The sequence below is a fragment of the Myotis davidii genome, unplaced genomic scaffold (genome assembly GCF_000327345.1).
Source record: "Myotis davidii unplaced genomic scaffold, ASM32734v1 scaffold1773, whole genome shotgun sequence".
NCBI classification, from domain to species: domain Eukaryota; kingdom Metazoa; phylum Chordata; class Mammalia; order Chiroptera; family Vespertilionidae; genus Myotis; species Myotis davidii.
This window is the reverse complement of record NW_006284099.1, coordinates 125,399-145,823: the sequence shown is the minus strand read 5'-3', so window position 1 is coordinate 145,823 and position 20,425 is coordinate 125,399. Positions and strand designations below refer to the sequence as shown.

Sequence of the window (20,425 nt, the reverse complement as noted above, 5' to 3'; positions counted from 1 at the left end):
TTCTCTGACAGAACAATCCATTCAATTCCTAACAACTTCCCAACTCCTGAGGGAGCTCTAAAGCCTCCCCCAATCTCCTTGAAATGATCAATCACAATACCCAAAGGAGCAGTCTGAGTCCATCCTGTAACATCCATCCAGTACAAACACAGAGAACACTAAACAGGGCCCGAAAATACAGCCTTCCAATTCCATGGAAGCCAAACCCGAAAGCTAGACATTGGCCTTATGCCAAACCGGCAGGAGCGACCCGCCTAGTCTCAAATCTGCGAGGGGCATATCCATCCCTCCTGGGGTGAGGGGCATATCCATCCCTCGTGAGGGGCATATCCATCCCTCTTGGGGTGAGGGGCGTATCCATCCCTCCTGGGGAGCGGAACGTCTTCCAACTCTCCCCCGCCTGTGGTCTTTCACGGCGCGTCCGCCTAGACCCCTCAGGCAATTACAGATTCCAGAAACGAGCTCGCACAGAACAGCACACACAACGACACACACCTACCGCGGTCAGTCAGACTCTTCGGATAGGGGTCCCTCGATGGTCTTGGGAATCCCGGACGAGCCCCCAAAATGTTGTGCCCAGATTTCAAGATTCCCAAGGGCCCACCAGGGAGCCAGCGAGTCCGATGCAAAAGCAAAGAGTCATTTATTTCAAACCTAGGTTTGGCTCCCCTGCCCCCCCTTACTGGCACAGCAGCAGGTGGCAGAGAGACCTCAAACTAAGCATCAGAAATGCAAATTAAGATATCTCTTTTAACCATTAGAATGGCAAGAAGAAAAAATTTTTTTTTAAAATAGTGAGTCCTAGCAGAAATATAGGGAAAAGTCTGGTCTTAAATAATGCCCACAGTGGTATAAATTAATACTGCTATTTTGGAGATAATTTTGGCAAGTTGCAAGATAGTATCGATTATAGGATGCTATTTATAAGTGTTTTTTAAACTGTGGTAAACTTGTTAATATTTATTTGGGAGGAGTGGTTTATAGGATGCTATTTATAAGCTTTTTAAACTGTGGTAAACTTTAATATTTATTTGGGAGGAGTGGTGAAAAAGAATTTGAGCTTGTTCTATAATATTTGCATTTCTGTTTCTGAGAAATTTTAAATATACTGAAGAGTACAGAGAATAATATAATAACCCCTTTCCTACCCCTCCCCGAATTGATAATTTTTAACATTTATTTTTGCCTCAAGTCTTTTAGAGGGAAGGTAATACTTTTTCACCCAGTGTTCCCTTCCCTTCTATGAGCATTACCATGAATTGCTTGGATTTTTATACCATGAGAATGGTATAAATTAGGTAAGTAGAAATTCAAAAACTATGTGCTGTCCACACAACAATCTGTTATCTCTTGTGTAATATTAAATTTACATACTATTTTAGAGTTTGTGAAATCTTAATCATTTGTTCATTTTAATATAACTCTTGTTTGAAAACACTTTCTTGACTTTATCTTTAAGTAATGTTCTTCATGATTATAGAAGTATACATTGCTTATTATTGAAAAACACAGATAAGCACAGAAATCTGAAATTCTGCCATTCAAAGATATGTTGGTAATACAGTATATTCTTCCAAGGCTTTTCTTTATGCCTGTGTAGCATAAACATTTAAAAAAATAAATTTTAAAAATGCAATCCATTACCTTCCAACTTTTTAATTATGAAAATTTTCAAACATAAAAATGCTAAAAGAATAATAGCACAGGAGCATTTGTATATATCATCAGCAGTATCCAACAATTTAAGAATTTGCCATATTTGATTTATATGTGTATTTAACTTTTCTGAAGCATATGAAGAATGACACTTCATCCTTAAATCCTTCAGCATGCATGTGTCAAATAGCACATCTTTGCTTTGATTAGCATTTTTATAATTACTGATTGAGAGTTCTTTGTATATTAAAAGTACTAACCCTTTATCCTCTTGCAAATATTTTCTGCTTATTGTTTGAGATTTTTATGTAGTCAAATCTGCCCCCTTTTTTCTTTCGTTTGTGGTTTCTAGATTGTGTATCTTGCTTGGAAGTTCTTTGCCAAGATTACAAGAATATTTTCCTACATTGTTTTCTAATGCTTTTATAGTTTAGTTTTTATGTTTGAGTCATGGTGTGAAGTAGGTATGTGCTTTTTGTTGTTAATTCTCACACAAGGATATTTTTCCCATTGATTTTCAGAGAGAGTGGAGGGGAAAGGAGGGAGAAATATTGATGTGAGAGAGACACATTGATTGGTTGACTCCCATACGTGCCCCGACTGGACTGGTATCAAATCTGCAGCCCAGGTCTGTACCCTTGACTAGGAATCAAACACGCCAGTGCATGGGTTGACACACTAACCACTGAGCACACCACCCAAAAGCACATACCTGGGTGGCAGGTTTATTTTTATCCAAATGGTTACCCAAAAGCTCCTGTTTTCCATCTTGGGAAAACTTATTTGATCTTTCAAAACGTGCTCAGCTTGAAAGTGAATTATTTGGAAAAGTGTAATTTATGGAGAAGGGCAAAGGTGGGGGGGATAGAGGACATCTTAATACTGTCAACAATTTTAAAAAGTTAGATTTATGCCAAGTAGAAAACTGACTTGGTTGCCATTTTTCTCTTGAATTTTGAGAACAATTCAGATTAGTTGTGTTTAATACTTAACATTTATCTTGAACTGAAGGCAAAGTATTATAGACAGTGTTTCAAGGGATCTTAGTAATTACATTCCCATCTGATGTATGTTTGAGGCCCAGATTGTCCTAAGGTCACAAAGTCCATTGGTGGCAGTGAACTAGACTACCTTTGCATACTGTTCTTTCATTTTCAGCTAACACCTTTTGTGTTAAAGATACAAGTATTTTATTTTATTTTTTAATATATTTTATTGATTTTTTACAGAGAGGAAGGGAGAGAGATAGAGAGTTAGAAACATCGATGAGCGAGAAACATCAATCAGCTGCCTCCTGCACACCCCCTGCTGGGGATGTGCCCGCAACCAAGGTACATTCCCTTGACCGGAATCGAACCCGGGACCCTTTGGTCCACAGGCCGACGCTTTATCCACTGAGCCAAACCAGTCAGGGCAAAGATACAAGTATTTTAAAGCAACCGATTGTTTACATGGTTTGGTTTCTTTAAAGAACATTGGGAATGATTATGTACCAGGCTGTGTGTGGTACTGTTAAATTTACTCAAACAGTAGCAGTTATGTCTGTATGTTAGGACATGGTCTTTTTCTAAATGCTTTGTTTAAAAAAAAAAAAAATCAGTGAACTAATTTGATCCTTCAAACAAACCTGTGAGGTTAGAATTATTTTCATTACTATCATGTTGATAATTGCTATAAATAACTTGTTCTTCTAAACCAGTGGTTGCCAACTGGTGGTCTGAGGACCATTGGTGGTCCGTGAGGTCCGAAAGGTTGGTGACCGCTGTTCTAAACCATATAAAAGAATCTTTGTCTCTGTTCCTTCCAAATTCATTTGAACCAGCTCAAAATAATTGAGATACACTTAAAAGCTCTGATTGTTAAGTGGTATGGCCCAACCAAACATTATTTCGTAGACTATAAAACTTGTGAATGAGTCCTGGAGCATCATCATAGTTTAGTTTTTCGGTTCATGTCAGTACTTAAGGCTAACAGTCTTCTAGAGCAAGCATGCCAAACTCACGGTCAGCAGGCTGCATGCTTCAAGTTTGATATGCTTGGTCTAGAGATTAATATGTACTTTGTTCTCCTCCATATGCAGATAACATGTAGAAGGATGAAAAGACCAGCTCTTTTTTGCTTTTGAGTATGTGTGTGTGAGAGAGAAGTGGGGTGGGGGAGGAAGGGTGGGGGGAGAGAGACACCCAGCATAAGATTGCTGACCTTAGATTAATCTGGAGCTAAAAGAAATGTAACAAATAATGATATGGCTCACTCTTTGCCAGGCACAATCCTATGGACAGGTTACTGTTTATTTTACAGAGGTTTACTGACTCAAGAGTGGTCTGGTAACTACATAAGATCATATAGCTAGTAAATAAGCCCAGTTATGTCTGACTCCCAGGCCTCTCCATTATGCTGTCGTCCTCTACTTCATTTTGACTTTGTTCCATAGTATTCCTCATGCTCTGTCTTTAAATTTAAAATAATAATCAACGTGTATGGTAACAAATAAAAATACATTACTGGGGTACTGCCTTCTCTCCCATATAGATATATCTTTTGTCAGAATATTTTAAGCCATGAAGACATAGCTTTTATTTAGAAATATGCTTAATCTGGCTTTTATATAGAAGGTTTTTTCCTTTTCTACCTTCAGTGTACTTGACTAGAGGGTTGTTGTTTTTTTTTAATCCACACCCAAGGATATTTTTTCTCCATTGATTTTGAAGAAAATGGCGCGGGGGGGGGGAGAGACACATTCATGTGAGAGAGACACATCAATTGGTTGCCTCCTATACATGCCCCCAACTGGGTCTGGGAATTGAACCTGTAATCCTTGGGTTCAAGGGCTGATGCTATAACCACTGAGCACCGGCCAGGGCAGGACTAGAGGATTTTTTTAAATCCAGGTATACAAAATTCTCCCTTACACAGAGGAGATTTAATCTTTAGAGATGTTGCATATTTCTTTGAAAACTCAGGGATATGACAGAACTAGAGCTGAATAATGCAAAAGGGTTGGAATTCTTTTCTTTGGTTTCCTGTACTATATTTGGCAGCCTATCATGTGGCTTTAGAGGAAATACCATATACCTGTGTTTCGTAAGTGAAAGTAAAAACATTGTACGGGCCTGCCTGGCATGGCTCAGTGGTTGAGCATTGACCTATGAACCAGGAGGTCACAGTTTGTTTCCTGGTCAGGGCACATGCCCAAGATGTGGGCTTGATCCCCAGTGTGGGGCGTGCAGGAGGCAGCCAATGAATGATCCTCTCTCATCATTGATGTTTCTATCTCTCCCTCTCCTTTCCTCTCTGAAATTAATAAAGTATATATATTTTTAAAAAACATTGTATGGCTAAGCAGACAGTGTCTTGGAGATCAAGTTATGGATCTCTTTAAGAAGCCAGTGAAAGCTATCAACTATCTTCCCAGAAAAATAGCAACACATGCAAAGTTTTTTCATAGAATTTTAGGATTTTTGTACTGATCCCTCAACATAGGACAAGAAGAAATCTAAAGATTTCTCCATGTCATTAAGGATGTCCAAACACTGTGTTTTTTTGTTCTTGTATTTTCTAGTATTTTAGAATAAAGCACTATGACCAAAGATAAGAGCTGGGCCAATTGTTTCACTTTTACTAAAGGTATTTTCTGCTTTATGCAACTTTAATCTCTAAAAATCCATTTTTTTAAAAAAAAGCAAGAGGATTATGGTTGGTGTTACATAAGGATTTATTTACTGTACTGTTGAACTTGTGACTATTTTTCAGCTTTGCTTTGGACACTAGGAAGTTGTAATTGTGCATTTTTGTGTACTAGAGTTTCATTGTTTTTATATTACCATTACTCCTAATCTTCCCATTTTTCTGATTTTGCATTTCTGTACACCGGGCTAATTCATAGCACCCATTACAATACCCTGTGTATAGTATGTTCATTTATGTAGTATTTGTTGAGTGGAGAGATACAGATTGAATGAATTGTATAAATAGGTTTTTCTCAGTTGAAAATTTCACCAAAAGAGTTTAATGTGACTTGGATTTTTTTAGCTTCATTAAACATTTATTGGGTAGTCATTTATTCATTTATTAATATAACAACAGTTTCTGTGCTGGTGACAGAAACACAAAGATAGTACACACAGTTCCATTCATGCAGAACTCTAGTGAAGAGATAGACATGTAAATAAACAGAAGTATGTTGGTTTAGGGTATATACGCAGGGTATATTGGAGGCACAAAGGAGAGGGTGGTCAGTTTTACTTCGGGGGGAGATATCTAAAATAGCTTCATAGAGGAGGTGACACTTAAGCTGAGTTCTAGGGGATATGCAGAGAACAGCAGCCATTTCAGCAGAGAACAATAGCAATTTGAGTCATTGTATCAAAAGTCTTGAATGTTGGGGGGAACTGTAAAAGCTTGACATGATTAAGCATGTAGAATATTATGTGATGTCATGGCCCTGGTAAGAGGGAAACAGGTACTAAGTCCTAGCTGTCTTGCATGCTGGGTTAGGTAAGGTAGATAGATGATGTAGATAGATGTTGAGTTTATGGGGCTATTGCTCTACCAGCAATGTGGAGGGTGGAATGGAGGGATCTGGCAGGATAGTCTTAATTTAAAATATTTTTTGTGTTTTTTTAAATTATTATTAGTTATTACAAATGTAAAATATTTTTAATTTATGAGATTTTCAAACGTACACAAAAGCTAGAAAATAGTATAATAAAACCCTGTGTACCTGTTGCCCAGCTTCAGCAGTTATCAACACATGGCGTTTGTTTTATTTAGACCTCACTCCCTCCCTCATTACTTTAAAACAAATTCCTAAGTGAGTAACAAATTGGCAAAGCATAATTAATATCTAACAAGGTGCCTCTCAAGTCTGGCTGTGCACCTAAATCACCTATACAGCTTAAAAATCACCACATATCTAATGAGTCAGATATTTGTATGGCCAGACTTTATTAGTTTTCAAAATATGTCTGGGGTGATTTTGCACAGCCAGGGTTGAGAACTCAAGATTTAATTTTTTAAGTAGTTTGACTTCTGGTGGATGTATTTTCCTGAACTCAATGAATGCTGCCTGTGGCCCTTCTGGGTGAAGTTCACCTATTAGATAGCAGAGGCTTTTCTATGTGGTTAAGTTCTTGACATTTGAATAAAGAGCATTTAAAGGCTGATGTCTTAATTTTCTGTTACAGAGGGGTAAGACTGAAAAGTACTTGCAGCAACTTTGAAATTGGATGTGATGAAATAGGGAATAAGTACTTACTGTTATAATAGGCCTTTTGCACCAAATCCAGTCACAATTTAGGAGGGGGATGGGAGACACAGACCATTCTTAAAGGGTAGACTAGGATTATTCCAGAGTATCAATTTAAAATGTATAGACAGAGACTCTTTCTCTCTTTAATTTGCATAACTTTGCTGTTTTTATTTCTTGTTTGGGAATGCTAAGAAGGGCTCCTTGGCATTCTGCCATTTCCTCTCTGCTGGCAAAACTGATCTACAACTTTGGTGAGCCCTAGTTTGTTGCCAAATTCTTTTGATGCCAGTTTCTCTCTCTAAGTAATTGGAAGTAGTGACCAGAAGGATAACTTCTGGATCTGCAGTTTCCCAAGACAGTAGTATGGAAGATGTGTTCTCAGACACCATTCCTACCTCCAAAGTCATGACTGTTGAGGTATCAGATTCTTCTTTGGTGCCCTTGCCATATTTTCTTTGAGTATATGGAAGTACTGAAATACACCAAGAGCAAGCATATACACTTACCTGAGGTATAGTGTTTTCAGATTTTGAAAGATATACTATGTCAAGGTATTCTTGCAGATAATTTCCAGATTTGTTTTGAGTAAAGGCTATTCAGTTGCTTTATTATTACTTTGAGTTTATTTTCCTTAACATCAGCAAACATTGAACAATTACTATGGACTGCTATTTTTTTCTGCATGACGTTTCTTTAATGAAATTTATTGGGGGGGGAGTAACATTGGTTAACATAATTTTCAGTGTACAGCATAATTCAACATCTGTGTACTCTGTTAGTTGCTTTGTTATACATCTTGTTATCCGTGTCCAATAAAATCTAGGTCAGCAAATCCTTTGGGTCAGGTTTTATGCAGTCAAGGATAGGGATATTGGTAGCTGTAGGGAAGGGTGGTGGGTGCATATAGACATTTTATATGCTGTAGAGTTGTGGAGCAAACTTTGGTTAGAATCTGGGTTCTGCCACTTACTGGGTATGTGGCTACTCGGCCTCAGTAAACCAAACACTAGACTGGATGGAAGGGCCCGACAATCAGTTGGTGCCCCCTTTAACAAACCAGTTAACGTGATGTCTGTGCCTCTGTAATCAAAAAGTGAATAGCAGGCTGGGTTTCAAGATTCAGCTTGCTGCTTCCTGGCATGATGGCTAGTTGGATAGTTCTCACCTGCATTTACTTTCAGAGACAGCAGAAAGGCAAAGGGAATCACTGTAAGGCAAAAATCAAGTGTTTTGCTCTGTGGCATATTGGAATTGTGTTTTAAGCTTTTTTTGTTGTTAAAAGCGCCATAAAGCTTTTCTATGATTTCAGTGGGAATTTTAGGCTTACTTTGATTCATCCACATCACTTAACCTACCAATAATAAACCAAATCAATAAATATTGTGTGCTAAACTCTAGGATTAAATATCAAGACATTGGAAGGAAGCTCCAAGAGCAGGTACCAGCCTATACAAGGCATTTGTTTAGGTGATATTGTTCTTAATCTGATGCATGCCCTGTGGATCAAGGGTTAGTGTTTTCTACCTTAAGAATTGTACCAAAAAATTCTCATTATAAATGGATGCCTGATTATAGAAACTTTGGAAGGAATTGAAAAGCATGAAGTAAAAAAAAATAAAACTATGTTATTCTGCCACCTAGAGGCAACCACTAATAATGTATGCTTCTTCCCTTTCTAGGTGTTTTTTTGTTCGTTCCCCACCCTGTGGCAGACATTTTCTCATTAATAGTCAGGAAAGTGATAGGTACAGGATACAACTTAAACATATAGGGAAGGGCACTCAGTCAAGTTTTAGTAGGTTAGGAAGATAATTGTCTTAATTCTGGGTAGTATTTGTGCTATTTAAAACCCACATAAGTGTTCATTATGTTAAGGTGAAATAGTGAGGCACTAAATGGTCCCCTATACTCAGCTTTCTTAGGGATTTTCTTTCCATTATATTCTCTTTTCCTACCTTCCTCTACTTTTCAGTGACCCCATATTCTCTGCTTGCATTCACAGCCAACTTTTCACAAGAGTTTTCTGCACATGCCATGTATATTGCCTCACTTCCCATTGATTCCTTAACTCACTCCAGTCTGTTTTCCTTTCCCACCACCCCAATGAAACGATTGTTTCTCAAGTTATCTCTATTTCCAATTTCAGTGGATATTTTTCTGGACATACCTCATTTTGACATTTGACACAACTGATCAGTCCTGCCATCTTTTGTCTTCTGTGATACTGTGAATTAGTTTTGCTTCTACCTCACTGGCCTCTCCTTTGCTAAGTACTTCTCCTTCCCCTTTCCTTTAAATATTAGATCAAATAAGAACTCGGTTCTGGGCCTCTTCTTTTCTGTAAGCTATCATTTCCAGACCTATGTCTTCAAGTATTGTTTATATGCCAACAATCACGGATTTTTTTTCCTCAGGGCATACTTCCTTTCCTGAACTCCATTCTATAGATATATGTGTACCTATCATTTGTAAGATGCTGTGCTAGATGCTAAGAGCTTAACAGTGTAGAAAATCAAACCAGTTACATTAATTGACACTTGCTATGAGAGAAACAAGCAGAAAAATAACAAATTAGACCAGCTTTAGGTACTACATTGCTATGGGAAGCCACTTTTTAGTTATTTTAAAGTCAGTTCCTCAAATGGAACTGGCTGTGGGAAGAAGGGGAGTGTGGGGCAGAAGCATTCAAATGGGAATAGCACTTGTAAAGCTTTAGAGGCCAGAAGGAACTTACGAGTGTTCCAGAAACTAAACAGAAAGACTAATGTGGTTGTGAAGAGGAGATTGGAGAGAGTTTCGGGAGAAAAATCATGGCCAGAGCCCAGTGGGATATGGTTAGAGTTTGGATATGATTCTAGGGAAACTGTTGAAAGGTTTTAAGCGAGGAGGTAATATGAGCTGATTTATGTTTTAAGAAGATTACTTGCGCTGCTCTCTAGAGAACGGATTGGATGTAAGTGTGGAAGTGGGGAGGTCAGCTATCCCTATTTCACAGTTGAGGAAACAAGTACACAGAGGCTGATTTGTCCGTGTTCATACAGTAAGTGATATAGCAATGATTCTAACCAGAGTTTCCAGATTCTGAGTCTGTACTCTGATCTCATGTTTCTCAAACATTAATATATGAATCACCTGAAGATCTTATTAAAATACAGATTGATTCCTCAAGTCTGAGATTATACTTTTTTATACATTTTTATTTTTATTTTTTCTGGTCTGACTTTCATTAACAATGTAACAGAAAATACAGGGACAATAACAATAGGTGAAATAGCCCGGCCAGTGTGACTCAGTGGTTGAGTGACAACCCGTGAACCAGGAGGTCATTGGTTCATTTTCCAGTCAGGGCACATGCCCAGGTTTCGGGCTCAATCCCCAGTAGGGGGCATGCAGGAGGCAGCTGATGGATGATTCTATCTCTCTCCTTCTCCCTTCCTCTCTCTGAAATCAATAAAATGATAAAAGCTGTATTTATGTATATGTGAAATATTACAATCATCTATAGGACAAACAATGCAGATTCTTTAATAAATAAATTTTAAGGAAAAAAAGATGCCTTTGGATTACAAGAATTTAACAGACACATCAAGCAGTTGCAATGGATGGAACTCATTAAGATTCTAATTTGAACAAAACCTATGCAAAATAATTTATAAGACAAATATAAACACTAGGTATTTAATTACACTAAGGAATTATTTTTTATTTGATAATAGTAATGTGGCTATCTGGGTTTTATATTTCAGGAGAACAATTCTATAATTCATCATCTGTACAGTCAGACCTCGGTTCTTGAACATCTCCCATCTCGAACAATTCGATTCTCAACAGAATTGTTAACAAAACTTCGGTTCTCGACCAGACAACCCTTTCATTCTGATACGTGTATGATCAGTCACGTGTCTCTCAGGTGACAAAGGAGAGAATGCATGAGTATGAGTCAGTTTACTGCTAAACCTTGCATTGTTAACATCTCAGGAAATTGTGCTATGATTATTTTCATGTTTTTTTGTCTGCTTTTGTTGCTGCTGCTTATATACCCACAGTAAGTCATCATGGTCCTCAGAATGTTGCAAAGTGAAAAGGAAAGTTGAGAATGATAAGAGTTTAGACATGTTCTGTATATAAAAAAAATTAGAATTGTGTGGGGGTCTGGAACAGATTAATTCCATTTACATTATTTTTAATGGGGAGGAGATGTTTTAGTTTTCAAACAAATCCCTTCTTGAACTGTCTTGAATTAAGTGCCACTATTATATTGTATTGTATGTTCACCACCCCAAGTCAAGTCTCCTACATCACCATTTATTCCCCTTTACCTTCTCCTACATCCTTCACCCCCCTTTTCCTCTCTGGTAATCACCATACTGTTTGTATGTGAGGTTTGGGGAATTTTTTGCTTAATCTCTTCACCTTTTTCACTCAGCTCCCCTACTCCATGTTCCTTTGACAGCTATCAGTCTGTTCTCTGTATCTAGGAGTCTGTTTCTATTTTTGTTGTTGTTAGTTTATTTGGTTCATTAGATTCAACATATAAGTGAAATCATATAGTATTTGTCTTTCTCTGACTGGTTTATTTCACTTGGCATGATATTCTTCAAGTCCATTCATGCTGTTGCAAATGGTTAGATTTCCTTCTGTTTTTACTGCCAAATAGTATTCCATTGTGTAAATGTACCACAGCTTTTTTATCCACTCATCAACTAATGAGCACTTGGGCTCTTTCCAGATCTTGGCTATTATAAATAATGCTGCAGTAAACATAGGGTACATACATTCTTTTGAATTAGTGTTTCAGGTCCCTTTGGATATATTGCCAGAAGTGGTATCACAGGGCCATAAGGTAGTTCCATTTTAATTTTTTAAGGTAATACCATACTGCTTTCCAGAGTGGCTGCACCAATCTGCATTTCCACCAACAGTGTATGAGGATTCTCTTTTCTCCACCGTCCTCACCAGCACTTGGTGTTTGGTGATTTCTTGATGATGATAGCCATTCTGACAGTGTGAGGTGATATCGCATTGTGGTTTTAGTTTGCATCTCTCTGATGAGTCATGATATTCAGCATCTTTTCATGTCTATTGACCATCTGTATGTACTCTTTGGAGATGTGTCTATTCATGTTCTTTGCCCATGTTTTAATTGACTTTTTGCTTTTTCAGTATTGCGTTGTATGTGTTCTTTACAAATGTTGGATATTAATCCCTTATCAGATGTATCATTGGCGAATATGTTCTCCCATTGACTGAATTGTCTTCATTTCATTGATGCTTTCTGTTGCTGTGCAAAATTTTTTTAGCTTGATATAATCCCATTTGTTTATTTTTTTCTTTTGTTTCCCTTGCCTGAGGAGATATCAGAAAAATTGCTATGAGAAATGTCTAAGATTTTGCTGCTTATGTTTTCTTCTAGGATTTTTATGGTTTTGAGTCTGACATTTAAAACTTTAATCCATTTTTAGTTTATTCTTGTATATGGTGTAAAGAGGTGTTCTAGTTTCCGTTTGTTACATATATCTACCCAATTCTCCCAACACCCATTTATTGAATAAACTTATGTTGACCCCATTGTGTTCTTGCCTCCTTTGTCAAATATTAATTGACCATAAAAGTGTGAGTTTATTTTTGGGCTCTCTATTCCATTCCATTGATGTATATGTCTTTTTATGCCAGTACCATGATATTTTGATTACTATGGCCTTGTAGTAGAGATTGATATCAGTGATTCTTCCACCTTGGTTCTTCTTTCTCAAGATTGCTGAGGCTATTTGGGGTCTTTTGTGGTTCCATATTAATTTTTGGAATATTTGTTCTAGTTCTGTGAAAAACGCCATTGATATCTTGATAGGAATTGAATCTATAGATTGCTTTGGGTAGGATGGACATTTTAATTTTTAATCTTCCTGTCCATGAACATGGTATATGTTTTCACTTAACTGTATCTTGTTCAGTTTCTTTATTCACTGTCTTATAATTTTCCGAGTACAGATCTTTTACATCCTTGGTTAAATTTATTCCTAGATATTTTATTTTTTTGGTACATTTGTAAATGGGATTGTTTTCTTAGTTTCCCTTTCAAATGGTTTGTTATTGATGTATGTAAATGCAACTGATTTCGGAATATTTATTTTGTATCCTACTACTTTGCTGAATTAATTTACCATTTCTAATAGTTTTGATGAAATTATGCAATTTTAATATCTCCCAGGTGGTGTCAGTACTCTGATCCTTTGACCATGCTTTGAATAATAAGGCTAGTCTACCATTAAACTCAACTGCTATTGAGCCAGATTTGCAGGTGTCTTCTGCCTTTAAGCTGGCACAGTATTGAAAGTCATTGTAAATTTGATCAGTTGGAGGTGATTACTACAGAGTGAATTACCCTTTAAAGAGCAGCTTTCCTCAGTCTAATTCTGCACATTTGACATAAAACCTATAAAACCAATATTGAAACCTCAAAGGTAAAAAGTTTGGGGGAATAAGGAAGAGAAAAAAGAAATAATTAAATGGAAGTCATGGTAATAGCAGTTCTCTATCTGTAAATGGGGACAAAAATTGGCTTGAGTGGTGAGGATTGCATGAAAGGCTATTATGAAATCCTTGTGCAGCATGTCTCAAAGTGTATTCTTTGGGGTACTTAAATTGGTGGAATGTCAGTATATGTCACTTGAAAAAAATGGTCTTTGCCCTGACAAATTTCTTTTACCGAAGATTTCTTGGAGTCATTAATAATGTCAGTCAGTCATATGACTGTTTTAAAGGATGAGAAATTTCTTTTGTAACATTTCCCAAATTACTGGAACCTTGTCTTCCTTAGTGGAGCAAATTGCTCTAAAATGCTTTGGGAAACACCAGCCTAAGTATTGTCTGGCTTGTAATGGGCACTCAAAAATATTCCCCCTTCTCACTGTGAAACCAGCTTAAATATAGAGTAACTAGGAAAATATAAAAACCCTTGAATTTTCTTAACCAATGTCTAGTGAACAGTGGTAGTGTTCCTTTTTAATCTATAGATTTTTCTTGCAACAAAGTTAGAGAAATCAGCTTAACATTGCACTTGTTATGGGGATGTGTGTATTTGTTCATTTGTTTTGGCTTGGTTTTTGAATTGGGTGGTTATCTGAATCTGTTTATGAAAGGTTTGGAACCCAAACACCATGGAAACTGAAAAGGCCAAATGCACTTGTTCTTCCAGAACCTCAACAGTTAGCATGGAACCTATGCTTGACCAGTCAGATGCTCACACTTGGACTTTGCATCTAGAGTCACTGATGCTTAAAATAAATAACCTGAGACCATTTAGAAATACTTCTGGCACTAGCAGTACCTTCCAGACATCCAGGGTCTGACATTGCCCGCTAAGCTGTGTCTGTGGGAGGTTTTTTGCTGTAGTTCCAGGCTGTGTAGCTTCCTTGGTTCCTCCTCTTTTCTGAATGTGGATTGCTAAGTCTTCCTGTTGGTTCTGTAAACTATCAGTTGTCCTTCTAGTAAATCACTTTTTAAGCCAGAGTCTATTGTTTTCAATCCATACCCTTTACAAGTACAGAATCCGAAGTCAAAGCAGTCTTAGACACTTATGTTAAGATTTATAGGCGATCTCATCTACATTTTTGGTAAGTCATCTAGTTTTACATTTACGCTCATGATCCTTTTATTACTTAGCTTTTTTATTGTTATGTAATCATGTGCAGTATATTTCAGGTATACAACATAATGATTCAATATAACTAGAAGTTTGTACTTTTTGACCACCTTCACCCATTTCAGCCACCCCCACTTTTGGCAACGACTAATCTCTTTTCTGTTTCTGTGAGTTCCAGGTGTTTTGTTATATATATATATATTGAGATTCCCTATAGAAATGAGATCATGCAGTATTTATCTTTTCCTCTTATTTTCCTTAGCATAAATGCCCATATGTGTTGTTGCAGATGGCAAGATTACCTTATATTTTATGGTTGAATAGTATTTCATTGTGTGTGTGTGTGTGTGTGCACGCGCGCGCACACGCACCACATTTTCTATGTGTTGGCTATTGCAAATACTGTTATAATAAATACTAGAGGCCTGGTGCATGAAATCCGTGCACAAGTAGGGCCCTGTGCCTGGCTAGCCATCAGGGCCAATGGAAGCCTTCTGGCTGCGGACTGGGGCCTTCCTTCCCCCAGCTGCTGGCTGGGGCCTTCCTTCGTTCTGTGCCGCCCCCTGGTGGTCAGCACACATCATAGTGAGGGATCAAACTCTTGGTCGAACTCCTGAGGGGACAATTTGCATATTAGGCTTTTATATATATAGATGGGGGTACATATACCTTTTCAAGTTAGTGTTTTCATTTCTTTTGGATAAATACCCAGAAGTGTAATTGCTGGGGTCATATTTTTTAATTTTTTTAGGAACCTCCATACTGTTTTGTAGTACTGCAACAGTGTACATTCCCACCAACAATGAGACAGGGTTTTCTTTTCTTCACATCCTCACCGCATGATCCATTTTGAATTGATTTATATAAAATATGAGACTTTGGTTAAAGGGTTGATATTTTTGCCTATAGATATCTACTTGCTCTGGCACCATTTGTTAATGAAACTATCTTTGATTGAGTTGCTTTTTCCTTTGGGCATATTTGATAGTCTTTTGTCATTTGCAAATAGGGACAGTTTTATTTCTTCCTTTCTGATCTATATACCTGTTATTTTCTTATCTTACCCTATTGCAGTGGCTAGAACTTCCAACATGTGTGAATAAAAGTGGTGAGAATCGATGGGCATTCTTACCTTGTTCCTAACGTTAGAGGGAAAGCGTTCAGTGATTTGTGTTGTATGGTGTATGCAGCAGATGCAGCCAGTAGCTTCCCAACAAATGATTGCTCTAAGTAATGGGTATGAGAAAAACAAAGCCTGAGAATCTATATATATAAAAGCCTAAGCGACCGTCACAACCAAAACAACCAGATGGATGACTGAACAGGCTGTGTGGGGCCGCCAGGCTGGCAGGGTGGTTAGTGAGGGTCGACCAAAAGACTGAGCAGCAGGCTGCATGGAGTGACCAGGCCAGTGGGGTGGGAGGGGCAGTGGTGGTTAGGAGCCAGTGGTTCCAGATTGTGAGAGGGATCCCAGATTGGAGAGGGTGCAGGCTGGGCTGAAGGATATCCCCCCCCCCCCCCATGCACGAAATTCGTGCACTGGGCCTCTAGTAATTGTATAAAAAGCTCATTTATAATTGTTGCCAGAATCCTGTTGGTCTCATTTTAGATATTTGGAAGTTATGGGCAGCAGGCATTTTGTCCATTCTGTATTAGATGCTGAGGTAGTTTTTTTTAAAAAGTAATCTGAGTTCACATGCCTTAAATGTGAACCATAGAGGAAAAACATCTTTTTTTCTTCTGGAATGGTATCTACGGAAACATTAAACATACTCTGGATTTTCTCCAACTCTTACTGAATGCCCATTGGTTGAATGAATGCCAGTTACACAGGCAAATACACGCTATTTCTACTGCACTGAGTATGCTGGACTAAATCTAGGCCAAAAGTTGCCTAGAATTTATACTTGGCTTTGTCATCTTTATATTATGATGGTCTTCTTAGGGGGCGGGGCAGGGGGAGACATTGACCTCCAGTGACAGCTATGTAGCAAATACATTATTGGCAGCAGTATCTTAGTTGTGTAAAGAGCTTGCAATTAACCTCTCCCTCTGTTCATGTGAAACCTTTTTCTTCCTGAGCCTTGGCCAGAGCATTTTAAAGGACCTGTCTACCATCAAAGATCACCTATATTTATACTATGGTTCTACTGAAGACTGTTGCTCACTTTCGAGCTTTCCAAACTACAGCTATTTCTAGTGAATTTTGTACCTCATTTTCTATTAAAAGATGAAAGTATTGTGTTGCTTTTGTTCTTATGATACAACTAATATATTTTTATTGGTTAAAAACATACAGAAATACACAGATAAAACAAACATACATAATCCTTTTGATTAACAATGAATTAACATTTTGATGCATTTTTACCTATTTTCTTTAGACAGACCTTTATACTGTTCATTCTATTTTGTGACTACTTTATTTCACCATGAATTCTTTGTGTGCTATTATGTAATTGTGTGCAATATTTTTAACAGTTGCGTAGTATTTCATTTTAAACCAATTCTGTTTTGGACATTTGATCCTTTCCAATTTTTCACTATTATACATGGTAATTCAGTATGGATTCTTTTGGTTAAAGATTTATGTACATCCTCCTGATTTTCTTTGGATAAATTTCCAGAAGTGGGATTGTTAAGTTTTCCAGAAAACTACAGTGATATGGTGATTTTTCAACCTGAGATGTTAAAAACATTTAACTGTTTTCTTTTTTTTAATTTAATTTTTTTAACTTAAATTCTTTATTGTTTAAAGTATTACATGAGTCTTCTTTTCCCCCATTGACCTCTCCCCGGCCACCCTTACCCCCAAGCACAAACCCTCACCCCCCTACTGTCTGTGTCCATTGGTTATGCTCATATGCATGCATACAAGTCCTTTGGTTGTTGAAAGTATTACATGTCTCCTTTCCCCCCCATTGACCTCTCCCTGGCCACTCCTGCCATATTTTATTTTCAATTATGAATGAGTTTAAGAGGTTTGTTAAAAAGAGACGTTTTAATTTTGGCTTAAATTGATTATAGACTTCTGCAACATATAGATGTGGGCCAGTTTTATCTGGAGAGATTCTTTACCCCTTCCTACCTCATAGCTGTGTCTCTGAATTGGCATGGCATTATAACTCCAGAATTTTTACTTTAAGCATTTTGCATGCTCTTCACTATATTGTCAATGTCTAAGCATGAATAGTTCAAGATTGCAGTTTTAATTCTTACTTACTTTTCAGGTTATAAAATAGAAAATCGAAATCATGAAAGTAGACAGGACTAAACTGAAAAAGACACCTACTGAGGCTGTAAGTATCCAAAAGTTTGTTCTATTTTTTCATTTCAGTAAACTTGCTTACAATCTGTTCACCAAATATGTTACTACTTGTATATACAAAGTGCAGTAGAAAAAGTAACTTGTCTTGAAGCAGTCAGATTTTTGAACTTTTTTTATTAAAAAAGTGAGAAAGCTAATGACCAGTGGAAAGTGAGCCCTGAGTAGTTTGTAGCTGTATATACCTGAAGTAGGCTTTCTGGCCGCTATTTCTATGCATTGAAAGGCTCTATGGTATAAAGTGGTAATATCTTTCTGATTAGATTTCTTGTGAAGCCAATGTTTTAGCTCTCTATTACTTTTTCTTAATAATAGAGTTCAGCTTAACCTTTGTATAGGTTGGCCATGTCAATTGATCCTATGTCAGTAGTAGTAATCCCAGCTTCAGTATTCTATCAGCTAACCTAAACTGTGTTTGAGGTTAAAGTATGACACTCTTGTAGACCCCATGTGCTACAGGGAACACAAGCTTTGGAATTAGACGTGGGTTTGAGTATTACCAGATTTTTGTGACTGAGAGTTTATTAACTTGCCCTGGTTTCCACATCTATAATACAGGACTGATAATTCCTCCCTCCTTGATTTGAGGCAGTTGCTTAGTAAAGTAGCTGGTTCATAATCAGTGAGTTCATTTTCTAAATACAGGGCTCTTGCTTTTTTTAAAGACTTTCTACCTAGCGAGTATTACTTATAGATGTCACTGTTAACATTTTGCTATACTCCCAGTGTCTAAAAGATTATTGCATGGGTAGTTTTCCTGCCTTTCCACTTAGCATTATACTAATGAATGTGGGAGGTGTTATCTTCCCATACCCTCACCAGCGTTATAGCTTATCTTTAAAATTTTTGTTACGAGGTGGCAAAGAAATATTTTACTCTGCTCACTTGCATGCTTTAATATATATTCCTCAATTTTGTTATCCTTATGTTATACATATTAGATATATTCGTTTTCATAATTGTTCCCAATACTTTCATTTTGTTTTTGATATGTTTTGGCACAGAAAATTTTTGACAATTATGTACTCAAAATATTTTTTTGGAAACTGAAGAACAGAAAAAAAAGGTTGCCTTAAGAAACTATACAAATATTGGAAATGTAAAGTACTGTATCGAAAGGCACATGGCAGGTTCAGGAAAAATATTTGTAACCCAATGTACTTAGTATGTTTTGTAGCTAAATCAGTAGGAGGGATAAATATCCCAATGACAAAATATGCATAGGCCATTTCAGAAAAGAGCAGTCAGTAGAATTGCAGAATAATTAAACTTTGTAGAGAAATGCAAGTTAATTTTTTTTAACCTAATTGATTTTTAGGATTTGTTCTTTGAGTCACACCTATGTACAAATCCCTGGTTCAGAACATTTGATAGCTACTAGCAAATTACTTAGGATAAACTCCTCAAAGTGGAATTTTTAGATTATTGATTATGTGTGTTTTTATGGCTTAAAAATGCCTATTTTTTTCAAGTAGCATACCCAGTTTTCCCTTGCTATGGTCAATAATAGGTGTTATTTTTAAGGACATTTATGTTTTCAATTTTTTTCCCCATTTCAACGCTTTTAACTATTTCACCACTCCCCACCTGTGGCAATCACCAGTCTGTTCTCTGTATCTGTGAGCATGGTTTTCTTGTTTGCTTTTTATTTTTAAAATTCCATATATAAGTGATATCATACAGTATTTGACTTATTTCACTTAGCATAATGCTCTCAGGGTCCACTTATGTTGTCACAAATGGCAAGAATTCATTGTGGCTGAGTAGTATTCCACACACCACATCTTTTTTATCCTCTTGTCCATTGATGGATACTTAGGTTGTTTCCATATCCTATCTATCTACACTAATAAAAGAGAAAGATGCAAATTGACTGTACCTTCACAACACCCACCAGCCAATCACGAATGAGTATGCAAATTAACCTCATCACCTCCATGGAGACTGATAGCAGGGAGGAGGCAGCTCCCAGCAGGGCGGGGCCTGCTTGACCAACACTACAGCAACCCAGGAGCAGGCAAGCCTGGCCTGCAGGCAGCTCCCAGCATGGCAGGCCATCGCTGCTTCGACCTGGGGAACAGGCAAACCCAGCCCTCAGGTGGCTCCAGCACGGCCTGCTTGGCCATTGCCATAGTGACCTAGGAGCAGGCAAGCACGGCCAATAGGCAGCTTCCAGCATGGCCTGCTTAGCTATGCCACAGTGACCCGGTAGCAGGCAAGTGTCGCCTGCAGGCAACACCCAGCATGGCCTGCTTGGCCGTCACCTCGGCAATCGGGCAGCAGGGAAGCGCGGCCCTCAGGCAGCTCCCAGCACAGCCTGCTTGGCTGTTGCCCTGGTGACCAGGGAGCAGGCAAGCCCCACCGGCAGGAAGCTCCCAGCATGGCCTGCTTGGCAGTTGCTGCAGTGTGGAGCAGGCAGGCCCCACAGAGAGCAGAGAACCATGGGGAGCGGGCCTAAGCGGTCAGTGGACATCCCCCTGAGGGCTCCCGGATTGGAGAGGGTGCAGGTCAGGCTGAGGGACCAACCCTCCCCCCCCCCCCCCACAACTTT

The 20,425-nt window shown here is 37.9% G+C and overlaps 1 protein-coding gene across 15 annotated transcripts in view; it reads left to right on the top strand.

Annotated features, from left to right (window-relative positions):
• HUWE1 (HECT, UBA and WWE domain containing 1, E3 ubiquitin protein ligase) overlaps positions 1 to 20,425 on the top strand; it is a 150,042-nt gene that overhangs the window by 12,467 nt on the left and 117,150 nt on the right. For 12 of the 15 annotated variants that reach the window (XM_015568280.1, XM_015568320.1, XM_015568335.1 and 9 more), the window contains 2 exons: positions 10,654 to 10,840; positions 17,780 to 17,848. In XM_015568280.1, the coding sequence (XP_015423766.1) occupies positions 17,804 to 17,848 (45 nt within the window). In that variant the 5' untranslated portion in view covers positions 10,654 to 10,840; positions 17,780 to 17,803. The remainder of the gene's footprint in view (positions 1 to 10,653; positions 10,841 to 17,779; positions 17,849 to 20,425) is intronic. The other 3 variants (XM_015568292.1, XM_015568295.1, XM_015568285.1) reach the window with 2 other exon arrangements.